We start from the raw sequence: 27,590 nt of genomic DNA, 5'->3' as shown, positions 1-27,590 counted from the left end.
GATGTCTGCCTGGTGGTCATCTTGTTCTTTCGACCTGTCTCAAAATGAGGGAAGATACAACCAAGGAGGATAATAAGATAAAGATCTACTCAGCACTTCTTGAGAAAGAAAAAGCAACAGACAGACGAAAGACGAGTTGAACAGCTCCGTAAACGTAAGTAGCGGAACTGGATTGAGTCGATCGTCGGCGACTAGATAGGCAAGCTCAATTGGTGGATCACCCGTCTAGAGTTCAGAGGGTCCCGGGTTCGAACCCCGGTCTGGCCGTGCATTATTCCTCTCCTGATACACGTACATCTTAAATCAATCTCTTGGTAATTTCTTTTAATTAGTTGTTAATTAATTAATTGTGTTTAAAACAGAGACATATCAAGCCATATATATGTAGTATATACGTCTCTGTTTAAACTAAACCAAATTAAAGGGGTCGAAGATAGACTTTTCTAAGGGAGGGAAGAACCTCTCTATAGAACTCTTCGGCACAGAGGTAGTTTTTTGAGCATACAGCGCCATTTTCGAATGATGGGGTAAATCGTTAGGAACGTTAGAATTGGAAATCTCAATGCCCTTAACTTAACATATAACAAGTGCAAGAAGTTAATGTAAGTGTATCAATGAACTTATTGCTTATAATAGAGATGTATCAGACTTTGTGAACTTGAGTTGTTGAAATGTGGCCTGTGAATTTGTTTGACCGTCTATAACCAGGTCCAGTACTGTACATTGTCTGCCGATTGAGCTATACATTACTGTACTGTACAGTATAGCTATAAATCAAAGACCTATAGCTATATTCACCTATAACTTATAGATGTATTGAGCTATTTCTCAGGTTTCAATTTACATTAAATTAAAGGAAAGTCGCATAAAATAGTAATGTTGACAACAAAAAGCATACATTTAGATGTTTATTTTCATTTTTCATAAATGTTAAATTTTCGATTTTTTCACATCATTATCTTTTAAAAAGAATACATATATATATTTAATGTTTTTTGTTATCTACCTAATGATAAAATCTTCTTTTAAAAACGACCTTTTTCGGATAAGTCATTAAGCTATTATAGGTCTTTACAGATCAATCAGCAGAGTGTTCTGGACCTGATAACCTGAAACAAGTTTGAAACTAGCCCAAGTTTCCTCTGCCCCTGACACTTGACTTAGACGTCGATCTGTCAAAATGTCTAAGTCTGGTGTCGGGGCCAGAGGAAACTCAGGCTAGATGAAATATCCACTGAACTCTGAGCAATGCATACATGCGCTGGAACTAAAATGCAACATCTTATATCGGGTTGAAGATCTTAACAATCCTCTCATTTCAAAGACAATTTTGAACAGATTAGTCAATCGGTCATTTAGTAATCGCTCTATTCTTGGAGATTCTTCTCTTACTAAAAGAAGAAGAAGAAAAAAAGTAACCATAGAATGATACTAAACTACTGTTTGATACAAGAAATTAAAGATGTCAATAAACTTAAATGCATTAGTTGAGAAAACAGTTTCATTACAACTTGAACAGCTAGGTGCATCAAGTACAGGAGTTCGAAACAAAGTAACATGCAAATCAATAAGATCAGAATATAGTGTCAATTGGCGGTATATAGCTTATACATGTACATTTCTATAGCTCATGAATTGAGTAAAGGATTAAAATGAATTTTGTTTCTGCAGTGACGCCTTACAAATACTCTTAGCTCAAAGCAAAAAAAAAAAGAATAAAGCATATAGCATACAGAAAAAGACCAAGCTTGAAGCTACTCAATGTTGTAAAAGATAAACCTGTATGAATGAGCTAAAATACATATGCTATATGGACTACAGTAAATACATGTTTATTGATCATATATTGATAATATCACTTACCAGGTAGGTAGAACTTTGTTGGATCTAATTAAATGTTGACCATTCTATTTTCACTGCTTGAAGGTTTATCACAATGAGAGTATGTAGTATTATAGATTTGTAAGAAAATCTTAAGATTTAAATCATGCAATAATATTGATATTTTCCATTTTGTTAGAGGACTTTCATGAGATCGTAGTTTACCATGGCGGACTATGAAGAGGATGTCGATGACTTACCTAATACACAGGCTGTTGATGACAGAGTTCTTAAAGGTAGAAACATATATATACAAACCAAGTTACACAACTGCCATCCAAAAGCATAATGTTATAATTTCTGTTTTATGATGATAATTGGTTAGAAAAATATCTAGCTGTCCATTATGTGAATTGTCTTAAAGATATACATATGTCAATTGTTTTTTACAGAATTGTGATTGAACCAATATAATCTTGCTAACAAAAATAATTTGGTATATATAGTTTAGAGAAAAAATGCAGTCCATTAATTGTGCATGGTTATCTCCCTTCAATATAACTGTAAAGTGTCAATAATGTACAGATACTACTACCTGGTAATGATAAGAAGTTAAATTAAGAAAAATTAAATAAATATTCTACATAAGGCCAATTTTTTTTAGTCTGTTTAGGGTGCATTGGCAAAAAAACTAGGGTAGGTAGGTCGATTTTTTTTTATATTTTTTTGTATATTTTTGTGTACCGTGTGGTCATGTGATTATGACCCTACTATTGTATGTAAAACAAAGAATTACATAAACAAGGTTCATTTGGAGGCAAATTGTGCTCCATATGCTGACATTTAGCGCCAACACAGAGCTGGAAGCCATTTTGAAAGGCGAGAAACCTTCTTAAATTCAAAAATCAGCAGGTTTTTTCCATCAAAATGTTTTGGGTCAGGGGTAAAAAGCTAGGGTCGGTCGGGAACCCTAAACAGACATACTTTTTTTTTTGGCCTAAGGGAATTGTAAAACGAAGGTTAACTAAATGCATTATGACTTATTACAGAGGTTGTAGCTTATGTAGAAGTGCGGTCCACTAACGACAATAGAACCAAAGCCATTTGTAAGGAGCTGGAGAATCTTGGTGCCAAGATCAAGAAGACTTTCACTGAAGATGTCACCCATGTTGTGTATAAGGAAGGCTGTAAAAGGACGAGGACCAAAGCTCAGAAAAAAGGCGTTTTCCTTGTGTCTGTCCTCTGGGTTGACAGGTAAAAATGAACCTTTAATTAATATGACATGTGTTATTTTAAGTAATAAAGAGTACATGAATTAGGTAGCTACTTTCAAAACATAAATGGTATGTTTATTTTTTTTACAAGTACTGGTGGACAAGTATCTGTCACTCAAATTATATTAAAAAAAATAGACTAGAAGTAACCAACAGACTACATATGAAAATTTCTTGTCTGTCAAAAATAATTAATTAAAAAAACAAGTAGTATTTTTAAAAGGGTTCAGAATCATGTTGGACCTAAGATAAACAATGCATATATACATTAGTGAATTCATTTCAAGATATTGTTAAAGGGGCTGGTCGGGGAAAAAATGTCATATTTGCTAAAATGGCAAACGCATGTTTAAAATACCTTATGTTTAAAATACCTTATGAAATATAACGATACTAATTTTGCTGAAATTCACTCCCTATGAGTAAAATCTATAATTATATTAAAGAAATCCTAAATCGTCACCTGACAGTCTAAAACTCTCAATTGACCAAGATCAGTGATGTAATTTTACCGCACACGCATCATCAACAAGGCCAAATGTAAACATTGCGGCGAAAGAAAAAGATGCATGCAAAAGTCATGACAGGCACGAGGCATCAATACCATTATATATAACAACAACATATAGGTAGGAATACTACACTTGCATCATACATAACCTTTGAAAACAATTATTTATATATAGTATTGCTGTCTTGTCCGCTAGTTGAGTCCAACATGGCACATGACGGCGTGCTATTGTTGTTATCTTCACTGCCTCACTTTCGAAACAACCACGTGACATATATAAATAGATGTGCGCTAAATTTACGCGGGGCTTCCCCGATATTTCAGTGGTCAAAACTGGACATTGCAAGCAGAACTCGACCATCATATTGCCGTGGTATAACTTTTGGAAGGCCAGAGAACGCATTTAGACCCATTTATTTTGTAATTTTTTCCCCGACCAGCCCCTTGAAGAGGTCCTTCACAAATTGTCCTTGACACAAGTCTTGATATAATCTATCGATTGACTACATATAAGGTAAACTTCTGCTGGTAAAAAGTGTCATGTGTTGTTGCCAAATTGATTTTGAACTGTTTTGATCCCGTTTGTACTTGTAGTTGTAAACAGAATCAGGAACATGTGTCCGAGAGACTGTATCCTGCTATGCTTCCTGATGACACATCCACACCCATACTCCTCACAAAACTAAAAGTATGTAGCTATTACCTGCTAATATATCAAACACTTAACATTTTGTTATTATATTCCTGACTTCTGTTTACAATCGTGGGGTTATGATGCAATAAGAAAAGTATTTTCACAAATACCTGTAGGGGAATTTTGCTGTTATATCCTATTTTGTTACATCTATCTATAAAAGCATGACTTGCTTATCTACTTCACAGACACAAGTTACATAACTCTGTACAAAAGTATGATATAGTAACAAATTATCTAGCTGGTTTGTCGTTTTATAACAAGTTTAGGAGTTTAGCTTGGAACAACAGCTTCCTTCCTGTTGAGATCATTAATGGTCAGACAAACCACTGTTAAGTATTTTATATTTACAAATTATAATGCTTGCATATCAATGAAAGATGAGCAATAATTTGTTTATGATTGCAAGATGTCACATGCTTCAATGTGTGTTGTTTTTTGACAGAAAATGAAGTCGATGCAGCCACGAGATTTTGATGAGGATGTAGCCAACAGTGCAGAGCGCTGTACGAAGCGGAAACGTAAGGTGGAACTTCTGAAGTCTTGTAAAGAGTCCACGCCCTTTAACTCCCCTAGCCTGGGGGGAATCCTTGTAATGGAGACACAGCCACGATCACCTGTGAGTAACCTTGGAACGTCTTCAAGCGTTACCAGAAATTGATACCAGAGCACAATATTTGGCATCAGTATATTTAATTTTTAAATACTACACATTCTATAAACCAGTTTTTCAGATTACATTCATAAACTTAAAAGCACAGCACAATTTTGCATATATCTATTTATATATATATTGAAGAAGGATACATGTGTATTGACAAAAGAGATTAATACCACTTCACTGTTAAGGGAGTATTTTGTACATTGACTACTGTTGTTACACATAGGAGATTCCCAACCCTGTAAGACAAATTGTTACATCATGATGATCTACTTGTGTTATAAATACATATAAAAGAGGATTTTTCATCCCTGTTAGAATGACTTTTACATCATAACAATCTTCTCTGGTTATTTGAGAGATTCCCACCCACGAAGGCCGAATATTACANAGGAAGAAGTTTTGACCCTGTAAGGCTGACTATAACATCTTAATGACCTTTATAAATACATAAAGGAAGAAGTTTTGACCCTGTAAGGCTGACTATAACATCTTAATGACCTACTGTTGTTATAAATACATGGAGGAAGAAGTTTTGACCCTGTAAGGCTGGCTATAACATCTTAATGACCTTTATAAATACATGAAGGAAGAAGTTTTGACTCTGTAAGGCTGGCTATAACATCTTAATGCCCTTTATAAATACATAAAGGAAGAAGTGTTGACCCTGTAAGGCTGACTATAACATCATGACCTACTGTTATAAATACATAATGTAAGAAATTCTGACCCCGTAAGGCTGACTTCTACTGTTGTTATAAATACATGGAGGAAGAAGTTTTGACCCTGTAAGTCTGGCTATAACATCTTAATGACCTTTATAAATACATAAAGTAAGACATTCTGACCCTGTAAGGCTGGCTATAACAGTATGGTGATCTATTATATAGGAGGAGATCCCCACCCCTCTAAGATTGACCATTCCAGACACACCTCCCAGTATGAGGGCCAGAATGAGGGATCTACAGCTCAGGAGGAATAGTGGTTGGTATTTCTAATATGTATAAACTGCTGAATTTAATAGGGAATCAAGGACATTTTATGCTGTATGCCTTAGATGTCATTTATCTAAAAAACAAAAAGTGTTTGTTTTAGGACATACTCTGTTATGAAGATCTTACTGTGCATGAGATAATGTCTTGTCAAGGATCTGCAATTACTAAAAGGGTTTTCATACTAAAGAAAGTTTTAATGGATGTTATTAGATAATATCCACAGTATTACTGCACAATTGATTATATAACATATATTTGAACAGGGTACTTCATTTGATTGAAATAATTATCATGTAATTTGAATAGAGGCACTACAATTGGTTATGTATTTGTTTTTGTATTTTTTGAGAAAGACTTGTCCAAATCCTGTTTTTGTTTCTGTTCAAAATTAAATTGGATATCTTGTGCTTTCATTATATACATGTATTCATTATATACATGTATATTAATTCAGGAAACCTTTTTCAGTAACAATCGAAATTCAAACGAAATTTCAATTTTTACCTGATTTTCTAACATGTAATCTGTCAAGAGTAAAAATAGATGATGTCATTGCATTTTAAAATAATGAATTTAATGAGATGTTTAAAGTGCTTAATTTATTAAACTTGTTGTGACCAGTGATGAATGTATCTCTGTTTACAGGTACCAGCCTGTCTGATTTACCCCTCAATGCAGAAGCAGATCACATGACTGGAAATGAGCCACTGATCAGGAAGTTGTTCAGTAAGAGATGTTTTAAGCCTATACATTATATAGTTTGTCTGTTGTTGACCGTGACGGGGTATGTAAAACTTTAAACAATTTACCATAATATGGAAAATTTGGTCAGAAGCGGGACTGACTGAAATATAATGGTAAAAAAATGGTTTCTACATTGTATGTATGTCATCTGTAAATTACTGTGTAACTGGTTAGTTATTGATGTGCCCCTGACCTGTATAGATCATTCTGATACTCTTAACAAGTATGTGACTACAATTGCACCTCATTTATCTGAACATGTTGGTTCCTGGAGAAAATATATGGTGACTTTGTTTAGCCTACCATCATGAGATGGTTGGCTGTTCAAATCGCCCCTTGTCTGTGGTCCGTCTGCCGTTCTGTCTGTCCTTGAACAATTCTTTTTAGTCCCCCACCGGTTCCAGGGAGGGCGGGGGGGAACTATAGGTTTGCACTCTGTCCGTCTTTCTGTTCGTCCGTCCGTCCGTCCGTCCGTCCGTCCGTCCGTCCGTCCAAGAAGTTTGTCTGGGACATATCTTCTATACTATTTCATCTGGAGTAGCCCGATTTGGTGAACAAGAACATCTTGGGATTATGGAGTGCAAGATGAAGGTCACTATGACCTCTCTGTGACCTATGCTTTGACCTTAACTTTTGAAAAAGTTTGTCCGGGGCATATCTTCTATACTATTTCAGCTAGAGTAACCAGATTTGGTGTAGAAGGACATGTTTGGATGGCGGAATGCAAGAAGTAGGTCGCTATATTCTCACTGTGACCTATGCTTCCTGACATAAGTGTACTGTTTGTTAAATATAGAAATCATTACCAATGGGGGACTTTGGATTGACTTGCAAACCTCTGCCTTGTTAGTCCTATTTCTCTGAGAGTACTAGAGGGATGTTTCTCAAATTTCATGTGAAGGTTCCCGGTGATCCCTAGTTAAGCACAGAGAATTTTGGGTCTGAAAACCAAGATTGCTAACAGGTGGCCATCTTTGAATTTGACAATTAAAGTTTGTTAGCTCTATTTCTAAGAAAGTGCTTCAAAGATCTTTACAGATTTCACATGAAGGTTCCCCAAGTTCCTTAGTTATGCATAACAAATTTTGGGTCTGATTAGGAGACCAAGAAGGACGACAGGCGTTTAAGAGTTAACACTTTGTAAGCAGTTTCCAGAGTTAACTGCTTGAGTCGCGATGAGTAAAGTTTAACTGCATGTCATACTGACGGACTCTGAAAAAATAAAAACAGGAAGGAAATTAAAGAATAAAGAGTAAAAAATCATACAAAAGTGACTATGTATGTATGTATGTATGTAACTAATCCGATTATAAATGTTATATCGTCTAATATTAAGTTTCTCATTCAGACAACAGTGGAGTTAATATGGAGGTAGAGGAAGAGGACCCACTGGCAGTGTTAAACAGGGTAAAATCTACAGACAAAGCAGTAGCAGCTGATGATGACAGCAGTGCACAATCACCATGTGCTTTGGCAGCCCTGGAGACCTCCAAGTCAGACACATCTAAGAGGACAAGTAATCGTCGTAAATCAATGTCATCAGTTAAGTTTTCAGGAAATGAGGATGTGGAGTTGCCCACTAGATCTTCTAGTCGTCGGAAGTCGCTTGCTGTAACATCTGTCATCTTGAACAGTAAAGCATTGGTTACAGAAGAATCCAGAGACATGCCCACAAACTGTAGTGATACACACAGCTCCGATGTCATACAGACAAACAGGGTAGATATAGAACCTACCAGTTCTGGTGGAATGGTATCTAATTGTACAGTAAAGGTGAAAAAGACTTCCCCGGAAAAGCTATTAGAAGAACCTGTTTTTGTAAATAGCAAGACAACAGCCAAAGGCCGTAGGAAATCAGTGACAAGTAAGAGTAATACTACACAACCTGTTGGTGAGGATATTGCTAGTAGAGGTAGGGAATCAGACCCATCATCTTCTGTAAGAGTAAGTGTAGCCAGTAGAGGAGGGGGTACCAGTAGAGGTAGGGGTAGAACATCAGACCCCACCTCTGTCAAAGGGGGCATGACTAATGTAAAGGGTGGGGCAAGTAGGCGTAGAAGTCGGGTATCAGACCCACCTGGACAGGTTGTCACAAGTGAAAGTAAGGCATGTGAATCCTCCTCAGGAAGAGGGCACAGAAAGTCTGTAACGTTTACTGCCCTGCCAGCCAGTGTCATTGACCAGGACAGGCAACCTGGAGAAAGTGAGCAGCGATACTCTAATGTTTCTGAGATTGACACAGTCTCGCCCCACATGAAAACTTTTAGTAACTGTGATAATAATTCTAGTCTGAGTGACCATTGTCAAAAAATCAGTACCTCAAGTGTAGAGGAAGGCTCCTCTGACGAGACTACAGGCAATGTTGACCCTCCTTTAACAGTCGATGACAGCACTACAACCAAACTGCAGCCACAGAGAAAGAGAATGCCAAACAAAAAAGGGAAGATGTTGATGCCGCAAGATAATATGCCCAGCTCATTTCTGATTGAGCCAACAATGAGCTCCGACAAAGTACGACCAACTCTTCTAGACAATTGCTCTACAGGGTCAGGAAGTGTAGCGAGTAAGGGACGGAAGAGGAAAGTAACCACAGATGAAGATGAAAAAGTATCTCTTAAAAAGTCCAGAAAGGGCAGCAGATCTGATCCCAAGCGACCACAGGCAGATCAGATGTTTTCCTCTAGTGATGACAGTGATAAGACAGACAGTCAAATTGCTCCAATAAAAAATATAATGAAGGATATTTTAGTGAATGACAGTACTCTGAGTGTATCCGGTACACAGTCGGAGTCGACCGTACACACAACTGGTCACCACGGTATGTCCATGTCCACCGTGTTCGGTGATGACACCATGCCCTCCTCCTTCTTGGGTTTTGCACCAAGACCCAGTATCGATGAATTCAACTTCAGCAAGAAAATACCAAAGTCCTGTGGCAAGCCTAGGAAGAAGGCATTCTCCGAGTCATCAGTTGGTCAACGCCAGCAGAAGTTTGGTGACAGTGATAAATCCAGCAGTGACGGCGATGGAGCAGAACATTCCATGGCCACATTTCAAGGGAGTGTAGGGTTCGCCTTCAGGCGCAGTCCACACAGACCCTCAGTCGTCATGACAAGTTTACACTCGCAGTAAGTGTTTGTAACAAGTAGAAGTAAATCCAACATGTTTTAATTTTCCCTCCACTAAATATCGTATACTGGGAATTCGCTGCAGTTCAATTTTAGCCTTTTTCACACTCCCTAATGAGGGTGAATTTATCAACACAGGGAATACAGTATAAGTAAACAACATAACATAAATAGTAATTGAATGTGGAAGGTGAAGCTAACACTGGGCAAATAGCGAAAAGTTTGACAGAGTGAACATTTCCTGATATACAGTATTTTATTTTATTTTGAAAACAATCAGATACACGTAAAAAAAACAATCGAATCTTTATTTCTCGCACCTCTGACAGAAATATCCCACGTCACACCCCATGCTAGATTTTTGCTTTATAAATGTTCTGTTTTGCCGCTGTATGTATAGTTTTTATGTTGCTAGACATTTGATGTTGTAGATAAAATATAATCTGCACTGTGAAATACGTTGTAATCTTTGTAAGGACGGACTACATTTTTTACGCGGAAGCATTCAAATGTAGCTTTAGTAGTGAAGAGGTCATAATCATTTGAGGCGCAATGTAGAGTACTTGTAGTTTTCTGAAAAATTGAATAGTTCTTTNGGGGGGGTTACATCAATTACCTGTAACTGAGCGAGATCAGGTTATCTCAGTCTTGGGCTAAGATTCTGTAACATCCCAACCTCGGCTTACGCCTCGGTTCGGATTTTGTTACAGAATCTTAAGCCTCGACTGAGATGACCCGATCTCGCTCAGTTACAGGTAAAAGATTTTATTAGTCTATTGATACCTGAGAATATATTAAAAGTTGATAAGTTTTTTGAAATTAAAAGTTGTTTCTGTAGTATGTACAGTTGTATACATCTGACTAAAGTTAAGGAAAGTATGTAATGCTTTGGTCAAAGTTGTGGTATCAAACTTATGAATAATAGAATGGTTTAAAACAAGAATGATTGCATTTTTGTCTATTTATCTTGATGTTAATTGCATGTTACTGTCATATTTAGATAGATCTGACTGTCTGGTTTCCCTATGTATGTTCCAGCGAACAGGACACAGTCATCTCCATTGTGAAAAAGATTGGCCATTTTGTAATTTCGGACAATGTTTCTGACACCACGACTCATTTAATATGCGGTGGTCCCCGTCGCACCCTTAACCTGTTGTATGCTGTTTCTAGAGGTTCCTGGATCGTTCACCAAAAATGGGTATTAAGCTAAAAATATTGTGCACCTATATATACCCGGTAGCTATTCACCAAAAAATAGATGTTATGACTGTAGTGTGTTGAAAAAAAATGTTTTGTTGTATTCTTTGCATTATTGTAATAATGTTTGAACAGATAGAAATTAAAACAGGTAAGTTTTTAAAATAGCAATTTCTTCATTACAGTTTTGTTTTCACGTGTAAGGGTAAGCAGTGCAAGATTGGGACAAAATTAAGTACATATTGCCAGAATGGGACTTACTGATGATACACATATTTGATACCAGAAGGTATTTGTTGATTTATCACGTGTCGTCGCCTTACCATACTGGCACTTGTTAATCAGCATCAAGACTTGTTACTCAGAGTTGTTACAAATACCACAAAGTGGCCCACATACATAAAAAAACAGTTTACTAAACACAATATATGTTCACAACTTGATAGGTCATAATAGAAATAACTTAAACGTCATGAGATATATATCGTGATTTTAATTTGAGGGTTTAAGCAGTCAAGATAAAAATATCTTGGTTTCAGTATTACACTTTGTAATATTAATTCAGACTTATTTGACAAGCAACATGTACATGCTATTGTTACTTTTGTACTTTCTATAACTATTAATGATTTATTGTCATGAAGACAGAAGGAAAGGACATGGCTTTACCATTGATATTTTGTTTGAAGGTTTACGATTCCCTGGATGCTGGCCGATGGCTACCAGAGGAGGCGTATGAGGTGACCGACTGGTTTCCGTCTGTCAAGGTAAGGCAAATGCTACTCAACAAAGTAATCTTTCTGTTATGAAAGTTTATATCAGTGTGTACACAAAATAAGTGGCTGCGAGATCAATCGTAGCTTCTGGTCTAATAATAAAAAAATAAAAAATAAAAAAAATCGGGCCTAGAAGCTACGATTCCCGCAGCTAACGAAATGGGAAGTTTAAAAATGCTTTTCGTGTGATGTCTTAATCCTTTTCCCACTGTGGACCATAATGGACTCATCCAGATCAAAGCATGGTAGAGTTTACTAAAGTTACATAGAGGTGAAAGGGTTAATATAGGTCAGTCAGTCCTTGTTGCTGTATTATGCTGTAGGCACCCTGTATTACACTGTTGTTCTATTGTTCTACAGGCCCTTGATTTTAATTTTTTTTCCTATTGTTCTGTAGACAGCCCGGTTAGAGAAGGAAAGTCTGAAGGAGAACTACAAGTCGACTATGTTCTCTGGTGTTGGCATCATGTATGTGTCACAGAAAACTTCACCCCCCAGGTCCCATCTGGCTGCTCTCATCAAACTTTGCGGTGGTCAGGTAAGTCAAATTAATCTAGTACTTGGTAAGGATAAGGGTTAATACGTAATGTTATTGTAGTGAGTATTAATAAAATAATGATAGTTGAATGAGGTTTTCTCAATTTTCACTTCATCAATAACTGAAGGTAAGTAATTTTAATGTGTATCTGTTAATCTAAGGTGTCCATCCTGAATTTAGTTTTTAGCTTTTATATAATAATGTTATATTTTGCAGCTACTTTGCCACAATAATTGCTAGGTTTAAAGATATAATGGTACAAGTAATATTGGGTGGTCGGGTGGCGCAGTGGATAGTGTACTTGCCTTTCACCAAGGCGGCTGGGATTTGAATCCCCGATCGGATGTGAAAAAGTATAGGATTACCTGCCAAATCACGTGGGTTTTCTCCAAGTACTCTGGTTTCCTCCCACATTAAGACCCCCGTGTGCTTACATCCGGGCAAACAAAAGTGATAAATATTAGCTGAAATAACTTGTTTCATAATTGTTGTAAACTAAATAAAGTTTATATTTTATACCCAAAGTAATGCACCTTGATTTCAACCCTGGAAAATATTTGGCAAAGTAGCTGCAAAACAGAACTATTATTTTATCATTCTGACATATCTTAATTCATTCAATAATTATTGCATTCTATTTAAGCTAAAATTATTAGCTGATGTAAAAGTCTGTTTGAGAAAACTCCATCCTGAACAGACATTGTTTGTAATTGTGGTGATATAGCAAATGCCATTATAATAGCCAGTGGCAGTGTCACAGATGATCCATCTGTTATCATTTAAGATACTTATACCACAAAAAGCCTTCTTGTAACAACCTGTAGAAAATATTGGTAAGATCACCACTGGCAAAGACCCAGAAGAAAAATAAAATTAATACCCATTAGACAGTGATGATTTTATTTCTGTACTACAGGTAACAATGTCCACCTCGAAGGCCCAGGTGATTGTAGGCAATGACTTCTACCCTGACCGGACCAGTGTGTCACCCCTCTGGATTCTAGGTAAGCATAAGTGTGACTGTCGTCTTTCTAGGTGTAAGGTGCATGTGTCACCTCTTTGGCTTCTACATAGAAATGTGTGCAGTGGTCATTTGCATTATTGAAGATGGACCTTGTAAATTGAAATGATGAACACTACATTGCAAAAAGGTGTTACCTTTCATTATGGTCTCATAGTTTTGAATGTAAAACATCATTATTTGGGGGGAAAACAAGGAAGTTCATGGCAAATAATGAGCATTTGATTAGTGTAACAAAGTGTTATGACAAAATGTGTCCAGTACATACAAACTACACTGTCATGTTTCCATTGATGAATTGTTTTGCATTTCAGATTGTATTATACACCAGAGATTAGAGCCCATGGAGACATATCTTCAAGGCCGACCCAAACGTGAAAGCAGTCCGGAGTTTTAGTCAAGCTAATAGAGACTTACCACAAGGCTGACCAAATGTGAAATTAGTCCGGAGCTTTAGTCAAGCTAATAGAGACTTACCTCAAGGCTGACCAAACACGAAAGTAGTCCTGAGTTTTAGTGAAACCATTTAAGACATACCAAAGTGTAACATCAAGTCAAGAGTTTCAGTGGAGCTAATGGAAACATATTTCAATGCTGACTAAAATGTGACAGCAAGCCAATGGAGACACGTGTACCTAGTTATATCTAGTTATCATGTCAGGGCAGTACAGATAATTCTGGTCTACAACAGAGGAATGAGATTGTTTTAATAAAGAGAGGTTGATAGTGACCAGACACAATGTGTTGTATTGTGAACAAATCCTTCATACTCTATACTTAAACATTATATACCTCAAGCTTTCAATAGTCCTTATTTATTCCATTATAAATATAATTGTGTTAAAACCCTTACTATCATAATGAATTCAAGTCTTATGGGAGAATCATTTATAGACTCGGAATATCGGATTTTGATTAAGAGTGAGTTGAATTCATCTTTTAAGATTTACCGGTATTCTAAGGTAATTTATGTAGTGTCATTGAAGTGGACATGGTATATTTTTCTTGACGGTTCCTGCTGATTTTTGGCAATATTTCTGTGTATGAAAGATATGAAGTACCATCCTTATTCTTCTAGTGTAAAAGAGACTCTTAACTGTCCATTCTTGTGATCAGTGAAAGAAAATTTAAATAAGCAATTTCCCAAATAATCAAAATACACATTTTTTGGACTAGGTTCATGATGATAAGTACAATTACAGAACCATCATTTAAAAGAACACTTGTTCTGTTACACAAAGAGAGAATGCATGGCCTAATAGTAACCTTACAGTCTGTCATTAGGGATGAGAGTTAGAATCTAATCTACGTACAATTCAAATGTGTCCTTCAACATACTGATTGTATATTGTTCAGTCATTTTATTACATGTTAACAAAAAATTATGATCATAATGGTGTAAGATCTTGGTACGTATCTTAAAAACTGCGTCATTTGTGATTATCAATTGGTAACATTATCCTAAAGCACTGATACATTGTATTTACATCAACTTGTTTTCCTTCCAAGGAGCATTTAAATGAATTTCAAAATATTTATACATGATTGATATTCTGATTTACCAATCTGTTCTTTTTTCAGTTGGACTGACTTATACACTGAATTTACAACTCTGTGTGATGAAATAAAACATGGCCATTTTCTGTCTACAATAACATGCTGTGATCTAATTAAAGAATGCAATATAAAAGATCTAGCTTTTTTGTGCTTCATTTTGTTACACACTCACAAAAGGTCTAAAAGACTGCTTTGTGTTCTTTAAACATACCAATATTAGTGTAGTTACTGTATTGTTGAAGTTTCTCTAAATACTGTTTACGAGAAAACTTTCCCCCAGTCAAATATTCACCCTTTTCCAATAAAATCCATGTCCTCCTAATGTTATTTTCGCTCTTCACATGTACTTACTATATATTGTATGGTGTTATGTGTACTAATATTTACTGTCATGATAAATTTGCCCTCATTGGGGAGGGGCAAAAAAAATAAAGGCAAAAGTTAAACTGCGGCAAACATTTCCTTGTATGTAGTATATGTATAATGGTACAAATAATATGAATTTAGAAATCACATGAACACATTCCAGATATAAGAAAATGGCATTACTTGTATCTAATCCAAAATTGATATCTGTTTTTAATCACAGGATGTTACTTACATAGTTATTTCTATCGTGATGCTACAATCAAACTTGTAGAAGATTTTGCCAGAGTTTGATTTAAAAAATGAAAATTTCTGACATGTTTCATAAATTTCATATGAAATGAAAACAAATGTAAAATTCTGTTCATTATATATTAACCAAGATTTTGGGGAAATGTTTGTGCAAACAGTGTTTAATCAGGCTGACTTGAAATCTAAATGTTGCCATTTTGACTGCAAGTTTTTTCTCTTGTGACATCACATTAATGCAGTTGGAAGTCTGTGACACTTGGAGGTTGTCTAGCTGGTTATTACAAACTGTACATCGAAATTTAAACCGTAAGAACCTACAGCTAATCACATCACAGCTCTGCTTTGTGTCACTAAACGTGTGGTCATAACAGCTTATGTAATGAGTGTCATGACACAGGTAAACACAGGTCCTTATGTGATAGATTATTTCTGTGTACGTCGACAACAAGTTTTTATGCCATTTTCGGTCTTTCTGATAACGTCATTCACTTGATTGCTACTACAATACATGTATTGGTTGCAATTTTATTTCACTTGACTCAAAGGGCCATTATGAGTTTGTAGGTCGTCTCAAAGCAGTTCACAAATTATTATCCGTGGTAATAGGGCCTTTGCAACCAGCCAATATCTTTCTCAACTCCCTGAGTAACAGCCAGTGCTGCCATGTCGGCGCTCACAGCTTGCATTCAACAATTCTAGCACTCGCAGCCCAACCACGTACTCATTTACAGCTGAGTAGACTGGAACAAGCGGCGTAAAGTATCTTGCTCAAAGATACAACACAGTGCCATGCCGTGCCGTGCCGTGACCCAAACCTGCAACCCTTCGGTCACGAGCCCTACCACTAGACTTAATCGTGCCTCAACTTCCTCCACTTTACAGCTAATATTTGAACCAAATTTTGTCTGAAGCATCACTTGGTTAAGGGGACTCGATTTATAAACAAAGAATGTGGCCCGACTGGAGTGGAGGGGCAGAGCCCAATACTGGAAGTGGAGTCAAATCTTTAAAACCATATGTCTGAATCATCACTCGTGGCTCAGAGAACTAAAAAAAAAACTTCTTCAGCACTTATTAATAAAGGCGTATTTAGTATACAAACTTAATATGAACAATGCTCTTATGGTCATGAGCAGGTGCAGACAATTTTTGGGTTTATATAAAATCCATCCCCTGTCTTCTGATTGGCAGAGACAAATTTTACTAACTTTCAATTCAACCAGATTCTACTGTTTTACATTTTAGTATTTGAAAACAGATGTGCTGAATTTTTGTTTCATATTCATACAAAGTATACTACAATAATAAAAATGATTTTCAAGTATAATTATCATTTTTTTTATTTATAACAGAAACCCTTCAAAACTGAATAATTAAAGTGGCTTATGTAAATCCATGACAAGAATTTGTTTTTCCCGCGGTATTTAATTTAGGTTACTTCCCTTTGTCTACCTCTCCACTACTGAGGTGTGAAATTAATTTGACTAGGAAAAAACACGACAGCGTGTTGATTGTGCAAGAAACCTGTGATGTTTTGAACGAAGGTGGAGATAGGTAAGATAAAACTGAAGAATACTCCATTTATACTTGATCAGTGCTGAATTCAATTAAATATAGGTCTTTCTATCGCGACATGATATATGTTCTCTCCACGACTGCCTACGATCACTAACACTGAAGAGAATGTCATCCGCCGAAAATTCCCTGGGACGGGTTATAAAATCATGTTAGTAATAGTGTCAAGTTGTCAACACATATATTGATACTGTACAGTGGTAGCAAATACGATCTGTTGAATGTAGGGATGACCCAACGTATTCCAATAATTATTTTTTCAGGTGATTTTTCTTCAACTGTTCAATCTAATTCATTCCAAGGAGATCGAGCTATTCCAGGATGTATGCACTTTTGTTTAAAAAGATATATCAGAGCATGTGATTTTGATAAAAAAAAAATGAAATGCTGAATTCTTTCATTTTACTTTTGAAAAGGGACTTTCTCTATCTGTATATGATGACATTGAAAAAAAAACCACTTCTAGCATATGATCAGCAGTGGCAAGTGCGCATATATATTTATAACAGGAGAGGGAAAATGCACAACCGGGCTCTAGATGGATGCTCTACCAATTGAGCTATCTGGTCGCCAACGATCAACCCAGTCCAGTTCCGCTACACATACAAAAGTTCAGTCTATAAGGAGGTGAGACTAAAGTCTCCACATCAGGTGATTGGACGTGAACTTTTAGCAATGTTCCAGCATGTGATTGACCCCAAGAAAAATAAAAGAAAGACTGTTCCAAAATGTGAATTTTTCCACTTGTATGTTTAAAATATCAGCTGTTGTTAGTCTGATAATTCTTGTTAATGTTTGTTGATCATAAATGATACACAATCATTACTGTGAATGGCTTAAATATTTCACAAGGCTTTCCCTGATAGCCTGATATATAGGAGTTATTTTCCAATGAATGGTATAGCTTGCACTGGGCCTTCCAAAACTTTGAAATGAAAGATAAAGCTCTTTCCTCAACTTAATTCTACAGCATTGCTGTGCAGATTCCAGTCCTTGAGCATGTTAATAGCACATCCAAGGTTCTTGCATCGGTAGCCACTGAATTAGGAAGCTTTCCCACTTGATGTCCATTAAGTTGAATTGGAGACACGTGCACTAGAGTAGAGTTTGCTTGGTACATGGTACCCCATATAAACCATTAAAATGAGGGGTTACAGTGTTAGTCATGGCTATTAAACCAGATACCTGGTACCCCATATAAACCATTAAAATGACGGGTTACAGTGTTAGTCATGGCTATTATACCAGATACCTGAGTTAAAACAATGCTCTTGCTTTCTATTCAAAACTTTGTCATGTCACTCTTCACTGCTAGACATCTCACCTTTGACTGGGAGACTAAATCTTAGCTTAACTGTCAGAACCACCTATGGTCTGTTGCCCTTATTACCTGTGGTCTGGTGCCCTTGTCTGTGCACATAAGATCAGTGTTTCTCCCACCCTTCACAGGTGTGTCTCCTGTTTTAGCAGGGAAAGACCAGCTTGCCGCCCCCTAGGGGGAGATAGCCTCGTGCCGATTAGCATATGTTCAATTGTGACGTCATTAAAATGTGTCGCTGTTAATTGTGACGTCATCAAAAGTAAATGAAGATATTCATACCCCACATGTGTTTTTGTTTACAAACAGACTACTGTCAGTGGAGTTGTGACTGAAATAATAGGATGGGAGAAGAACAATCATCCCCTACCTTGAGGGTGTGACAGAGAAAGCTCCAACCCTCGGGGTGGTTTTTTGGTGGTCTAATCCTCGTGTTAGACAACCAAAAAACATCACCCCTCGGGTTGGAGATTTCTCTAACACACCCTCAAGGTAGGGGAGATTCTATTAGTCTATTTATTTTATGACACATGGACATCCCTTTTCATTGCTTTCTTAGTCGGTGACGCATGATGACATATTCAGCAACAAAACTAACAAACAAATTGCAGGGGAGCACAAACATTACATAATTATGCTACAAAGTGTTAGTGTATCCATGCCCAATATGAAATCAAAGTTATAACTAAATTAAGAACAGCTTTAGAAAAAAATGTTGACGTGTCAAAAGCAGCTTAAGCTCGGCTCCATTTCTAGGAACACAGCTGTGGTTTTAAGTTAGTCCTATCAGGAGTTATTTCATGTATGACATCACTTTAAGTACTCTTATGCATATTAAATCAGATCCTTCATTCTCCAGCTTCATTTGTAGATGTAACCCAGATATTTGGATTTTCACCTGTTACAGAAAACCAGAAATGGCGGGAAGGACAAAAATGAGATGTCACTATGAGGTTCTGAGTGTAGAGAGGGATGCCGGTGCCGAAGATCTCAAGAAATCCTACAGAAAACTGGCTTTAAAATGGCATCCAGGTATATGATCCAACAAAACAAGTAGACCAACTCTGACAGTACAGTACTGGGTCCAGACCAGCTCTGACAGTACAGTACTTGGTCCAGACCAGCTCTGACAGTATAGTACTGGGTCCAGACCAGCTCTCACAGTGCAGTACTGGGTCCAGACAAGCTCTGACAGTGCAGTACTGGGCACAGACCAGCTCTGACAGTGCCGTACTGGGTCCAGACCAGCTTTGACCGTACAGTACTGGGTCCAGACCAGCCCTGGCAGTACAGTACTGGGTCCAGACCAGCCCTGGCAGTACAGTACTGGGTCCAGACCAGCTATGACAGTGCAGTACTGGGTCCAGGCCAGCTCTGACAGTGCAGTACTGGGACCAGACCAGCTCTGACAGTGCAGGACTGGGTCCAGACCAGCTCTGGCAGTACAGTACTTGGTCCAGACCAGCTCTGACAGTAAAGTACTGGGTCCAGACCAGCTCTCACAGTGCAGTACTGGGTCCAGACAAGCTCTGACAGTGCAGTACTGGGACCAGACCAGCTCTGACAGTACAGTACTGGGCCCAGACCAGCTCTGAAATTTCAGTACTGGGTCCATACCAGCTCTGACAGTGCAGTACTGGGCACAGACCAGCTCTGACAGTGCCGTACTGGGTCCAGACCAGCTCGGACAGTGCAGTACTGGGTCTAGACCAGCTCTGACAGTGCAGTACGGGGTCCAGACCAGCTCTGGCAGTACAGTACTGGGCCCAGACCAGCTCTGACAGTCCAGTACTGGGTCCAGACCAGCGCTGACAGTACAGTACTGGGTCCAGGCCAGCTCTGACAGTACAGTACTGGGGCCAGACCAGCTCTGACAGTACAGTACTGGATCCAGACCAGCTCTGACAGTGCATGACTGGGTCCAGACCAGCTCTGGCAGTACAGTACGGGGTCCAGACCAGCTCTGGCAGTACAGTGCTGGGTCCAGACCAGCTCTGACATTACAGTACTGGGTCCAGACCAGCCCTGGCAGTACAGTACTGGGTCCAGGCCAGCTCTGACAGTGCAGTACTGGTTCCAGACCAGCTCTGACAGTGCATGACTGGGTCCAGACCAGCTCTGGCAGTACAGTACGGGGTCCAGACCAGCTCTGGCAGTGCAGTACTGGGTCCAGACCTGTCATCATGATCAGGGATCAATCTGCAGTACTGGGTCCAGACCAGCTATGACAGTGCAGTACTGGGTCCAGACCATCTCTGACAGTGCAGTACTGGGTCAAGACCAGCTCTGACAGTGCAGTACGGGGTCCAGACCAGCTCTGGCAGTACAGTACTTGGTCCAGACCAGCTCTGACAGTATAGTACTGGGTCCAGACCAGCTCTCACAGTGCAGTACTGGGTCCAGACCAGATCTGCCAGTGCAGTACTGGGTGCAGACCAGCTCTGACAGTGCAGTCCTGGGTCCAGACCAGCTCTGACAGTGAAGTACTGGGTCCAGACCAGCTTTGACAGTACAGTACTGGGTCCAGGCCAGCTCTGACAGTGCAGTACTGGATCCAGACCAGCTTTGACAGTACAGTACTGGGTCCAGGCCAGCTCTGACAGTGCAGTACTGGATCCAGACCAGCTTTGACAGTACAGTACTGGGTCCAGGCCAGCTCTGACAGTGCAGTACTGGGGCCAGACCAGCTCTGACAGTGCAGAACTGGGTCCAGACCAGCTCTGACAGTGCAGTACTGGGTCCAGACCGGTCATCATGATCAGGGATCAATCTAAGTTTTAGAGGAAAATACTCTTTTTTTCAAATTTGGGAGAAATCACAATTTTGATACATGGCTGTAACGTCATGAAGGTAAAAGATAAATGTTTTGTCCGACATACAGGTGTGCAATACCAGTACATTTGAATTTATAAACAGAATTTTTGTTAAAATTATGTGAAGAAAATGTATATATGCAGTATTATGCATTTAACTGTTGAACTTAAAAAGAAAACATATATAGGGGAAATATTTTGAAGAAAATACACTATCATATCGTTGAAATATGGGAATTTTGAAGCACATAAGTGGAATTTCAAAGAACAGGGGAATTTTCTTCTGTAGGGGAAGCTACCATAAATGGTAATGAATCAAGTCTAAATTGTACCAGTTATCATATATGTGGACATTTCTGGTGAATGTTGTGACCTATGATTTAAATGAGCAGAGTTTGAGAATTCAATTAATGGGCTCAATACAACAGTTAACAATCATTTAGACCCCACTCACTCCAATGAGATGTCATCAAACCTTCAGATTAAAAATAAACACACAAAAAACAGGGGGTTTATTTTGTATAAAATGTCGCTTTATCACTTGTAGATAAAAATCCTGACAATATTGATGAATGTACGGCACAGTTCCGACTTGTACAGCAGGCATATGATGTACTCAGTGACCCACAGGAGCGTGCATGGTATGACAGACACAGAGAGGCCATACTCAAGGGAGGTAAGTCTGTTTGTCTTATCTCCAATGTTTGAATTCATTGGCTTCGTGCTTTGTTTATGTAGCAAACTGTTTAGCCCTTTGTAAATTATATCAATTTTGGAGTAAATCGGAACAGAACTGCAAAATGGCCATAAGCCATGAAAATCAAGTCATAAATCAGTTTAACAATATATGTATACACATTTCATCACAAAGAGTGTAAAATTTATGCTATCAAATTTAGGAATATTATTCTTGAGCTGGGTGTTCAGTTAACCCTTGGCATTTATCAAGTTCAGAAGTCAAATGGAATTTTCCCTGAATTTTGGAGAGACAAATTATGCATCCAATAGACATATCTTCTCAAACCCAAGAGTCAAAGCTAAAATACACTGAAGGGTACTCTTAGTCTACTGAAAGCCCTGCTTGAGTTAGTAAAGTTGAATCTACCTCAAATATCTGGAGTATCTGGAGTTGGGAAACATTCTGGCTTCAGTGGTAATTAACATAAAAATTCAGAATAAGTGATGTGGTTTAGCTTTAATAGAGATATTTTGTATTTGTGTTTTAGGCCTAGGTCACGGTGACGACTACGAAGACGACAGTTTGGACGTGTTTCAGTACTTCAATTCCTCTTGTTACTCTGGATTCGACGACGATGAAAATGTAAGTCTCTGCTCACTTCAGATATATACTGTGTATCAGGAAATGAATGAGATGAGTGATTTGTGAAAATTTAGATGTTGTCAATCATTGATTACAAAGTACTTAACTTTAAAGCATTTAAGGAAACATTAAATAATTTCTTCTTTTCTTATTCCAGGGATTTTACTGTGTATACAAGGATGTATTTACAAAGGTGTCTGAAGAAGATTACATTTTCATGGATGATGATGAAAGTGACTGTGATTTTCCAGAATTTGGTGATTCTAAGAGTTCTTATGAAGAAGTGAGTATCAATGGTCTACCATTGTGAAGTATAGATACAAAATTTAGTTTGTGTTGTTACTCTGCATGTTTGAAATGATATTAATCTACCCAAAGATAAGGTTTGTTTTACTTTATATTGCCTGTAAACTGTAGAGCTAACATGAAATCATATCTGTTTTTATTGCTCTTCATTCCTGTAGACTAAACTAATTTTGCCTGAACTATGTACTATAGTAGACAATTTCAGTAAAGTTGATGCTCAAACATTTTAACAACTTAATTTTGTTATGACCTTAGCTTAACAAGCAAATGATTCAGAAACAGTAACACATTCCCTATTCATTTGATAGTTAGTTGATTTATTAATTACTATAATTTTTAACCTGGCTTCCTCATATCTAGCTCATTGTTTGGCAGGGGCTAATACTCAACAGCACACTTATGGATGTGATCTAGTAGATACATTTATTGGTTGTAAATTATCTCTCACTTGGTGTATCTGTAGGTGGTGAAGCCATTCTACGACTTCTGGGAGAGTTTCCAGACAGCCAAGTCATTTGTGTGGGTGGAGAAATATGATACAAGGGAGGCACCAGACCGCCGATGTCGCAGGCTCATGGAGGCTGAAAACAAGAAGCTAAGGGATGTCGCCAAAAAGGAGAGGAATGAACAGATTAGGGTGAGAGTTTCTGGGCCGCACTTTGTTATAGGTCTGATGATCTACCTAGTCACGACGCCACACAGCCAAGTGTTAATGATTAAAAGGAAAAAAATGTATAGATTAGCAGTAGAAAAAATATCTCTAGAAGAAACTTTTAAGAATTTGGTTAATGAGATAATAAGTAGGCTTTCACAGTGTATTTACAAGGCATTGTAACAAAATTAACTGTTGAGGCACTTTGGTTCAGTAATCCATTTCCTCTTGTCAAGTGTACTGGACCTGATACAATGTATCCGGTATTCCCTCCCATGTTATCTAGGAAACTGTTCAAAATTATTTTGTTAAGAAACCTTAAAATGTAAAAGAAATTTTTATCAGTACATGTACCAGTAAGACTTTTATGAAGAAAATTTTATTAGAATTTGTACAAAATTAGGAAATTTATAGAAAAGTGCTTGATTTTCTAACAGCTCTAGGGATCTTACAGAAAATGATGCGTGTTCCAGAATCTGAACATGAATAAATATTATACATTACCAAATAGCTTACTACATTGACGCTTCATTTTACATTCCCATGTGATATCCCCCCAGATTGTACTAGTCCATTTATACTTTTCAAAATTATTCATGTTGAAATGTTTGTACGCTTTTATAAAAATCTGTGTATTCTTTGCTTCAGGCCTTGGTGAAGTTTATAAAGAAACGTGACAAACGAGTACAAGCATACAAAGTAGGTATTGCTGATTGATCTCCGGGGGTGGGGGGGGATACTGGATGTAGACACCTAGTGGAATCAGATTGGCTTTAGTCATTTCAGACAATAACTTCTGAACATTGCAAGATTTTATTTAAATTTGAAGAGTTTTCATGATAGCAATGATCAACAAAATTAATTAATTACGTTACACTCTTGCTTAATTGTGATTGGATGTCCATTTTCAGAAAATATCTTCAATTTGTATAGTTTATGGTTAATAAATTTGTATAATTTCAGTGTATGGCATATGCATATTTCAAAAGGTTGCAGGCATTTTCTTTATTCTGTCCCTACTAATGATTGATTAGTAGGTACTCTCTGGATGTTATTTAACGTTACTAAGCATACAACACTAGGGAACATTTATTCCACAATGGTGCCATACTTATATGTTCACAGCTTTGCTGTTCTTTCATAAGTAAATCCAATAGAAGTTTTTGATTATATGGCGATGCCATACTTGTATGTTCACACAATGATGCCTTTATCTTAATGCCATCATTAGAAAGAAAACAAATATCTGTTTCAGAAACTTTTGGAGGAAAGGAATGAAGAAATAAAGAAGAAAACTAAAGAAAACCGAGAGAGACAGATCAAAGAAAAGCAGAAGTAAGTTTCTGTTAAATCTTCTTCCACTCAACAAGTTTTGTTATATTTATTTACTTGTAAAGCTTACAAACTCATTAAAATAATATTTAGAGGTCGTAAAGGGTTACACTCTAGAGAAAGGGTAAACTGTATGTGTTCAAAAGACACACAAAAGTGCAGAATTTGTAGGTACAAAACGGATAAAGGTGAAGGGGCCCAAATATTGCATATAGTGCAGAAGATTAGTTTTGGAATTTTTTAAGTCACTCCAGCAGAAGACTCCGAAGGAAACACTTGTTTTTGCTGGGAACCCTCATTTATTTTGGTTGCCTTATAGGATGATGCATTTAGATACAACAGGTGCTTTCTTGACTAGTGTCTCTGAGCCTGCTTGTTTTGAGGTTCGGTTTTGATTGTAAGCTTTAATTTAGATCTGTTAAGATTGCTTTCTGGTATTTCAGGAAAATGGAGAACTACAAAGAGACGGACTGGTCAGCCATGACAGAGCTCGAGGATGACCTACAGAAGCTAGAGAAAAGTCTGTCTCACCAGTTTGGGGAGGTGCACGCAGAAGGTATGTTACATGAGAATTACAATCAGAACATTAAAGTAATACACTTACATAAGATGACTGTGTAACAAGGTTGTAAAGTAATACACTTAAATAAGATGACTGTGTAACAAGGTTGGTTGTAAGGTTTTTGATAGGATCTGTTAAAAACATTAAATACTTTTGTAGTAACACAAATGTGATTTTCAAAAGGAAAAATCCCTTAAGGTTGGTAGCAATTGTTTAAAAGCTGCTGTATATATATATATATTGAAAACATTTGAAACTTTTATTGTCGGAAGAATAAATTGTACATATAAGATGATAATAATAATTTACCAAATGAATATAAAATGTAGAGACCTGTATATTTGTTCCCTTTCTGGTAGATACAAATAGATGTATATAACAACAAATTCATACAAAATTCAAACCGGGCAAATTTGTTCAATATACAAGTGGTAAAGTTTGATGCACGTTTAACTGCTGTGCAGTTTTGTAAATATCTTAAGTAGAATGTTTTGATTTGATGCTGGGCATTTTTTTCACCTGCAAATTACATGTAGCTAATTGTTGTAATAATTTGACATATCAGAATTAAACCTCATTTATCCGTACCTGTATTATTAAATATGATTATTATGTCTCCCCTTCGAATGAAGAGAGACATTGTTTTACCGGTAGTACTGGTTCTTCTTCTCTAATCGGAACTTGTCGGGGCCATAACTTTTAAACCGTTAAAGATGTCTTGAATCAACTTGAGGTATGTCTGCATCAACCACAGAACGTGCAGTGCACTAGCATTAGGTGTCATGCCCCACTATATACAGAGTTGTGGTCCTTTGTTTATTTTTAATACCGAAGATTGTCCGGAGCATAAGTTCCATGTTATTTCCACTACATTTACCAAACTTACCATATTCATGTATCTTGGGAAGGCGAAATCTCTCGCACTGCATTCGGGTCGCGTGCCCTACTATATACAGAGTTATGGCCCTTTGTTTATTTTTATGTTAAAGTTTGTCTGCGGCATAACTTCTAAACCGTTTCAGAAATCTTGATCTGACTTGAAGTATACCAGCATCAGCCACAGAAGGTGTGCAATGCACAGGAATTAGGTCTCTTCTGTACTTTATACAGAGTTATGGCCCTTTGTTGATTTTTATTACTGAAGTTTGTCCAGTGCATAAGTTCCATGTTATTTCCACTACATTTACCAAACTTCCCATATTCATGTATCTTGGGAAGGCGAAATCTCACGCACTGCAATCGGGTCGCGTGCCCCACTATATACAGAGTTATGGCCCTTTGTTTATTTTTAATACAAAAGTTTGTCCAGAGCGTAGGTTCCATGTTATTTCACCTACGTTTACCAAACTTACTATAATAAAGTATCTTGGGAAGGTGGAATCTCTTGCACTAAAATCGAGGTATGGCCCTTTGTTTATTTTTATATTAAAGTTTGTCTGCGGCATAACTTCTAAACCGTTTCAGAAATCTTGATCTGACTTGAAGTATACCAGCATCAGCCACAGAAGGTGTGCAATGCACAGGAATTAGGTCTCTTCTGTACTTTATAAAGAGTTATGGCCCTTTGTTGATTTTTAATACTGAAGTTTGTCCAGTGCATAAGTTCCATGTTATTTCACCTACGTTTACCAAACTTACCATATTAAAGTATCTTAAAGTATTCATGTAAATGTGTCTATAGTACCATAGCTGCTGAAACTTAACAAAATTGTTAGACAATTTATGATGAATCAGAATAATTTTAAAGTTTAATGGTTTAGAATTTACGCACCTAAATCTTGATTTGACCTTTCTATACTTCCAAATATGCATATTGGCTAATAAGTTAGGTATTCCTTATGTATATACTGAACTTTATGACATGTGATATTCAGATTCATAATTTAAGTATATTTTTCATTATTTGTACTTGTGATGTTTGATTTATGCTGTGTGTTAAAGGGACATCACGTGAAAAGGCGTTTTTTTTTTAATGAATGTATGTATTGTATGCACTTCCACTTATGTTACATCGCTATCCCCATATTCATAGTCCGTTTCAAATGTCCAGTTTGACCACTTGAATTGTTCGGGAAAGCCCTGCTAAAAATAGCGCCGATAACGTCACCTGACTAGGCAGTAAACACAAGTGGTGCGAGCGAGATGAAACGGTTTCCAAAGGGGCCTCCAGAGA

General features: G+C 37.3%; 2 protein-coding genes across 2 annotated transcripts in view; both read left to right on the top strand.

Annotated features, from left to right (window-relative positions):
- The first annotated feature begins 510 nt into the window (after positions 1 to 510).
- LOC110442362 lies at positions 511 to 15,055 on the top strand. The gene is made up of 13 exons (XM_021485927.1): positions 511 to 602; positions 2,021 to 2,117; positions 2,871 to 3,075; positions 4,201 to 4,294; positions 4,746 to 4,919; positions 5,852 to 5,945; positions 6,602 to 6,682; positions 8,049 to 9,828; positions 10,867 to 11,029; positions 11,718 to 11,795; positions 12,202 to 12,342; positions 13,259 to 13,346; positions 13,678 to 15,055. Exons 2-13 carry the CDS (start codon positions 2,048 to 2,050, stop codon positions 13,758 to 13,760), a joined length of 3,051 nt encoding a protein of 1,016 aa, XP_021341602.1. The 5' UTR covers positions 511 to 602; positions 2,021 to 2,047; the 3' UTR covers positions 13,761 to 15,055.
- Positions 15,056 to 17,000: 1,945 nt separating this feature from the next.
- The window catches only part of LOC110442350 (dnaJ homolog subfamily C member 21-like), a 27,640-nt gene continuing 17,050 nt past the window's right edge, over positions 17,001 to 27,590 (top strand). The window contains exons 1-9 of the mRNA XM_021485909.1: positions 17,001 to 17,092; positions 19,339 to 19,463; positions 21,792 to 21,920; positions 22,471 to 22,565; positions 22,723 to 22,848; positions 23,335 to 23,508; positions 24,172 to 24,222; positions 24,779 to 24,858; positions 25,299 to 25,411. Coding sequence (XP_021341584.1) covers positions 19,349 to 19,463; positions 21,792 to 21,920; positions 22,471 to 22,565; positions 22,723 to 22,848; positions 23,335 to 23,508; positions 24,172 to 24,222; positions 24,779 to 24,858; positions 25,299 to 25,411 — 883 coding nt within the window. The 5' untranslated portion in view covers positions 17,001 to 17,092; positions 19,339 to 19,348. The remainder of the gene's footprint in view (positions 17,093 to 19,338; positions 19,464 to 21,791; positions 21,921 to 22,470; positions 22,566 to 22,722; positions 22,849 to 23,334; positions 23,509 to 24,171; positions 24,223 to 24,778; positions 24,859 to 25,298; positions 25,412 to 27,590) is intronic.

The sequence above is a fragment of the Mizuhopecten yessoensis genome, unplaced genomic scaffold, assembly GCF_002113885.1.
Source record: "Mizuhopecten yessoensis strain PY_sf001 unplaced genomic scaffold, ASM211388v2 scaffold716253, whole genome shotgun sequence".
NCBI classification, from domain to species: domain Eukaryota; kingdom Metazoa; phylum Mollusca; class Bivalvia; order Pectinida; family Pectinidae; genus Mizuhopecten; species Mizuhopecten yessoensis.
The sequence above is the reverse complement of the archived record's forward strand: the minus strand, read 5'-3'. Positions and strand labels throughout refer to the sequence as shown.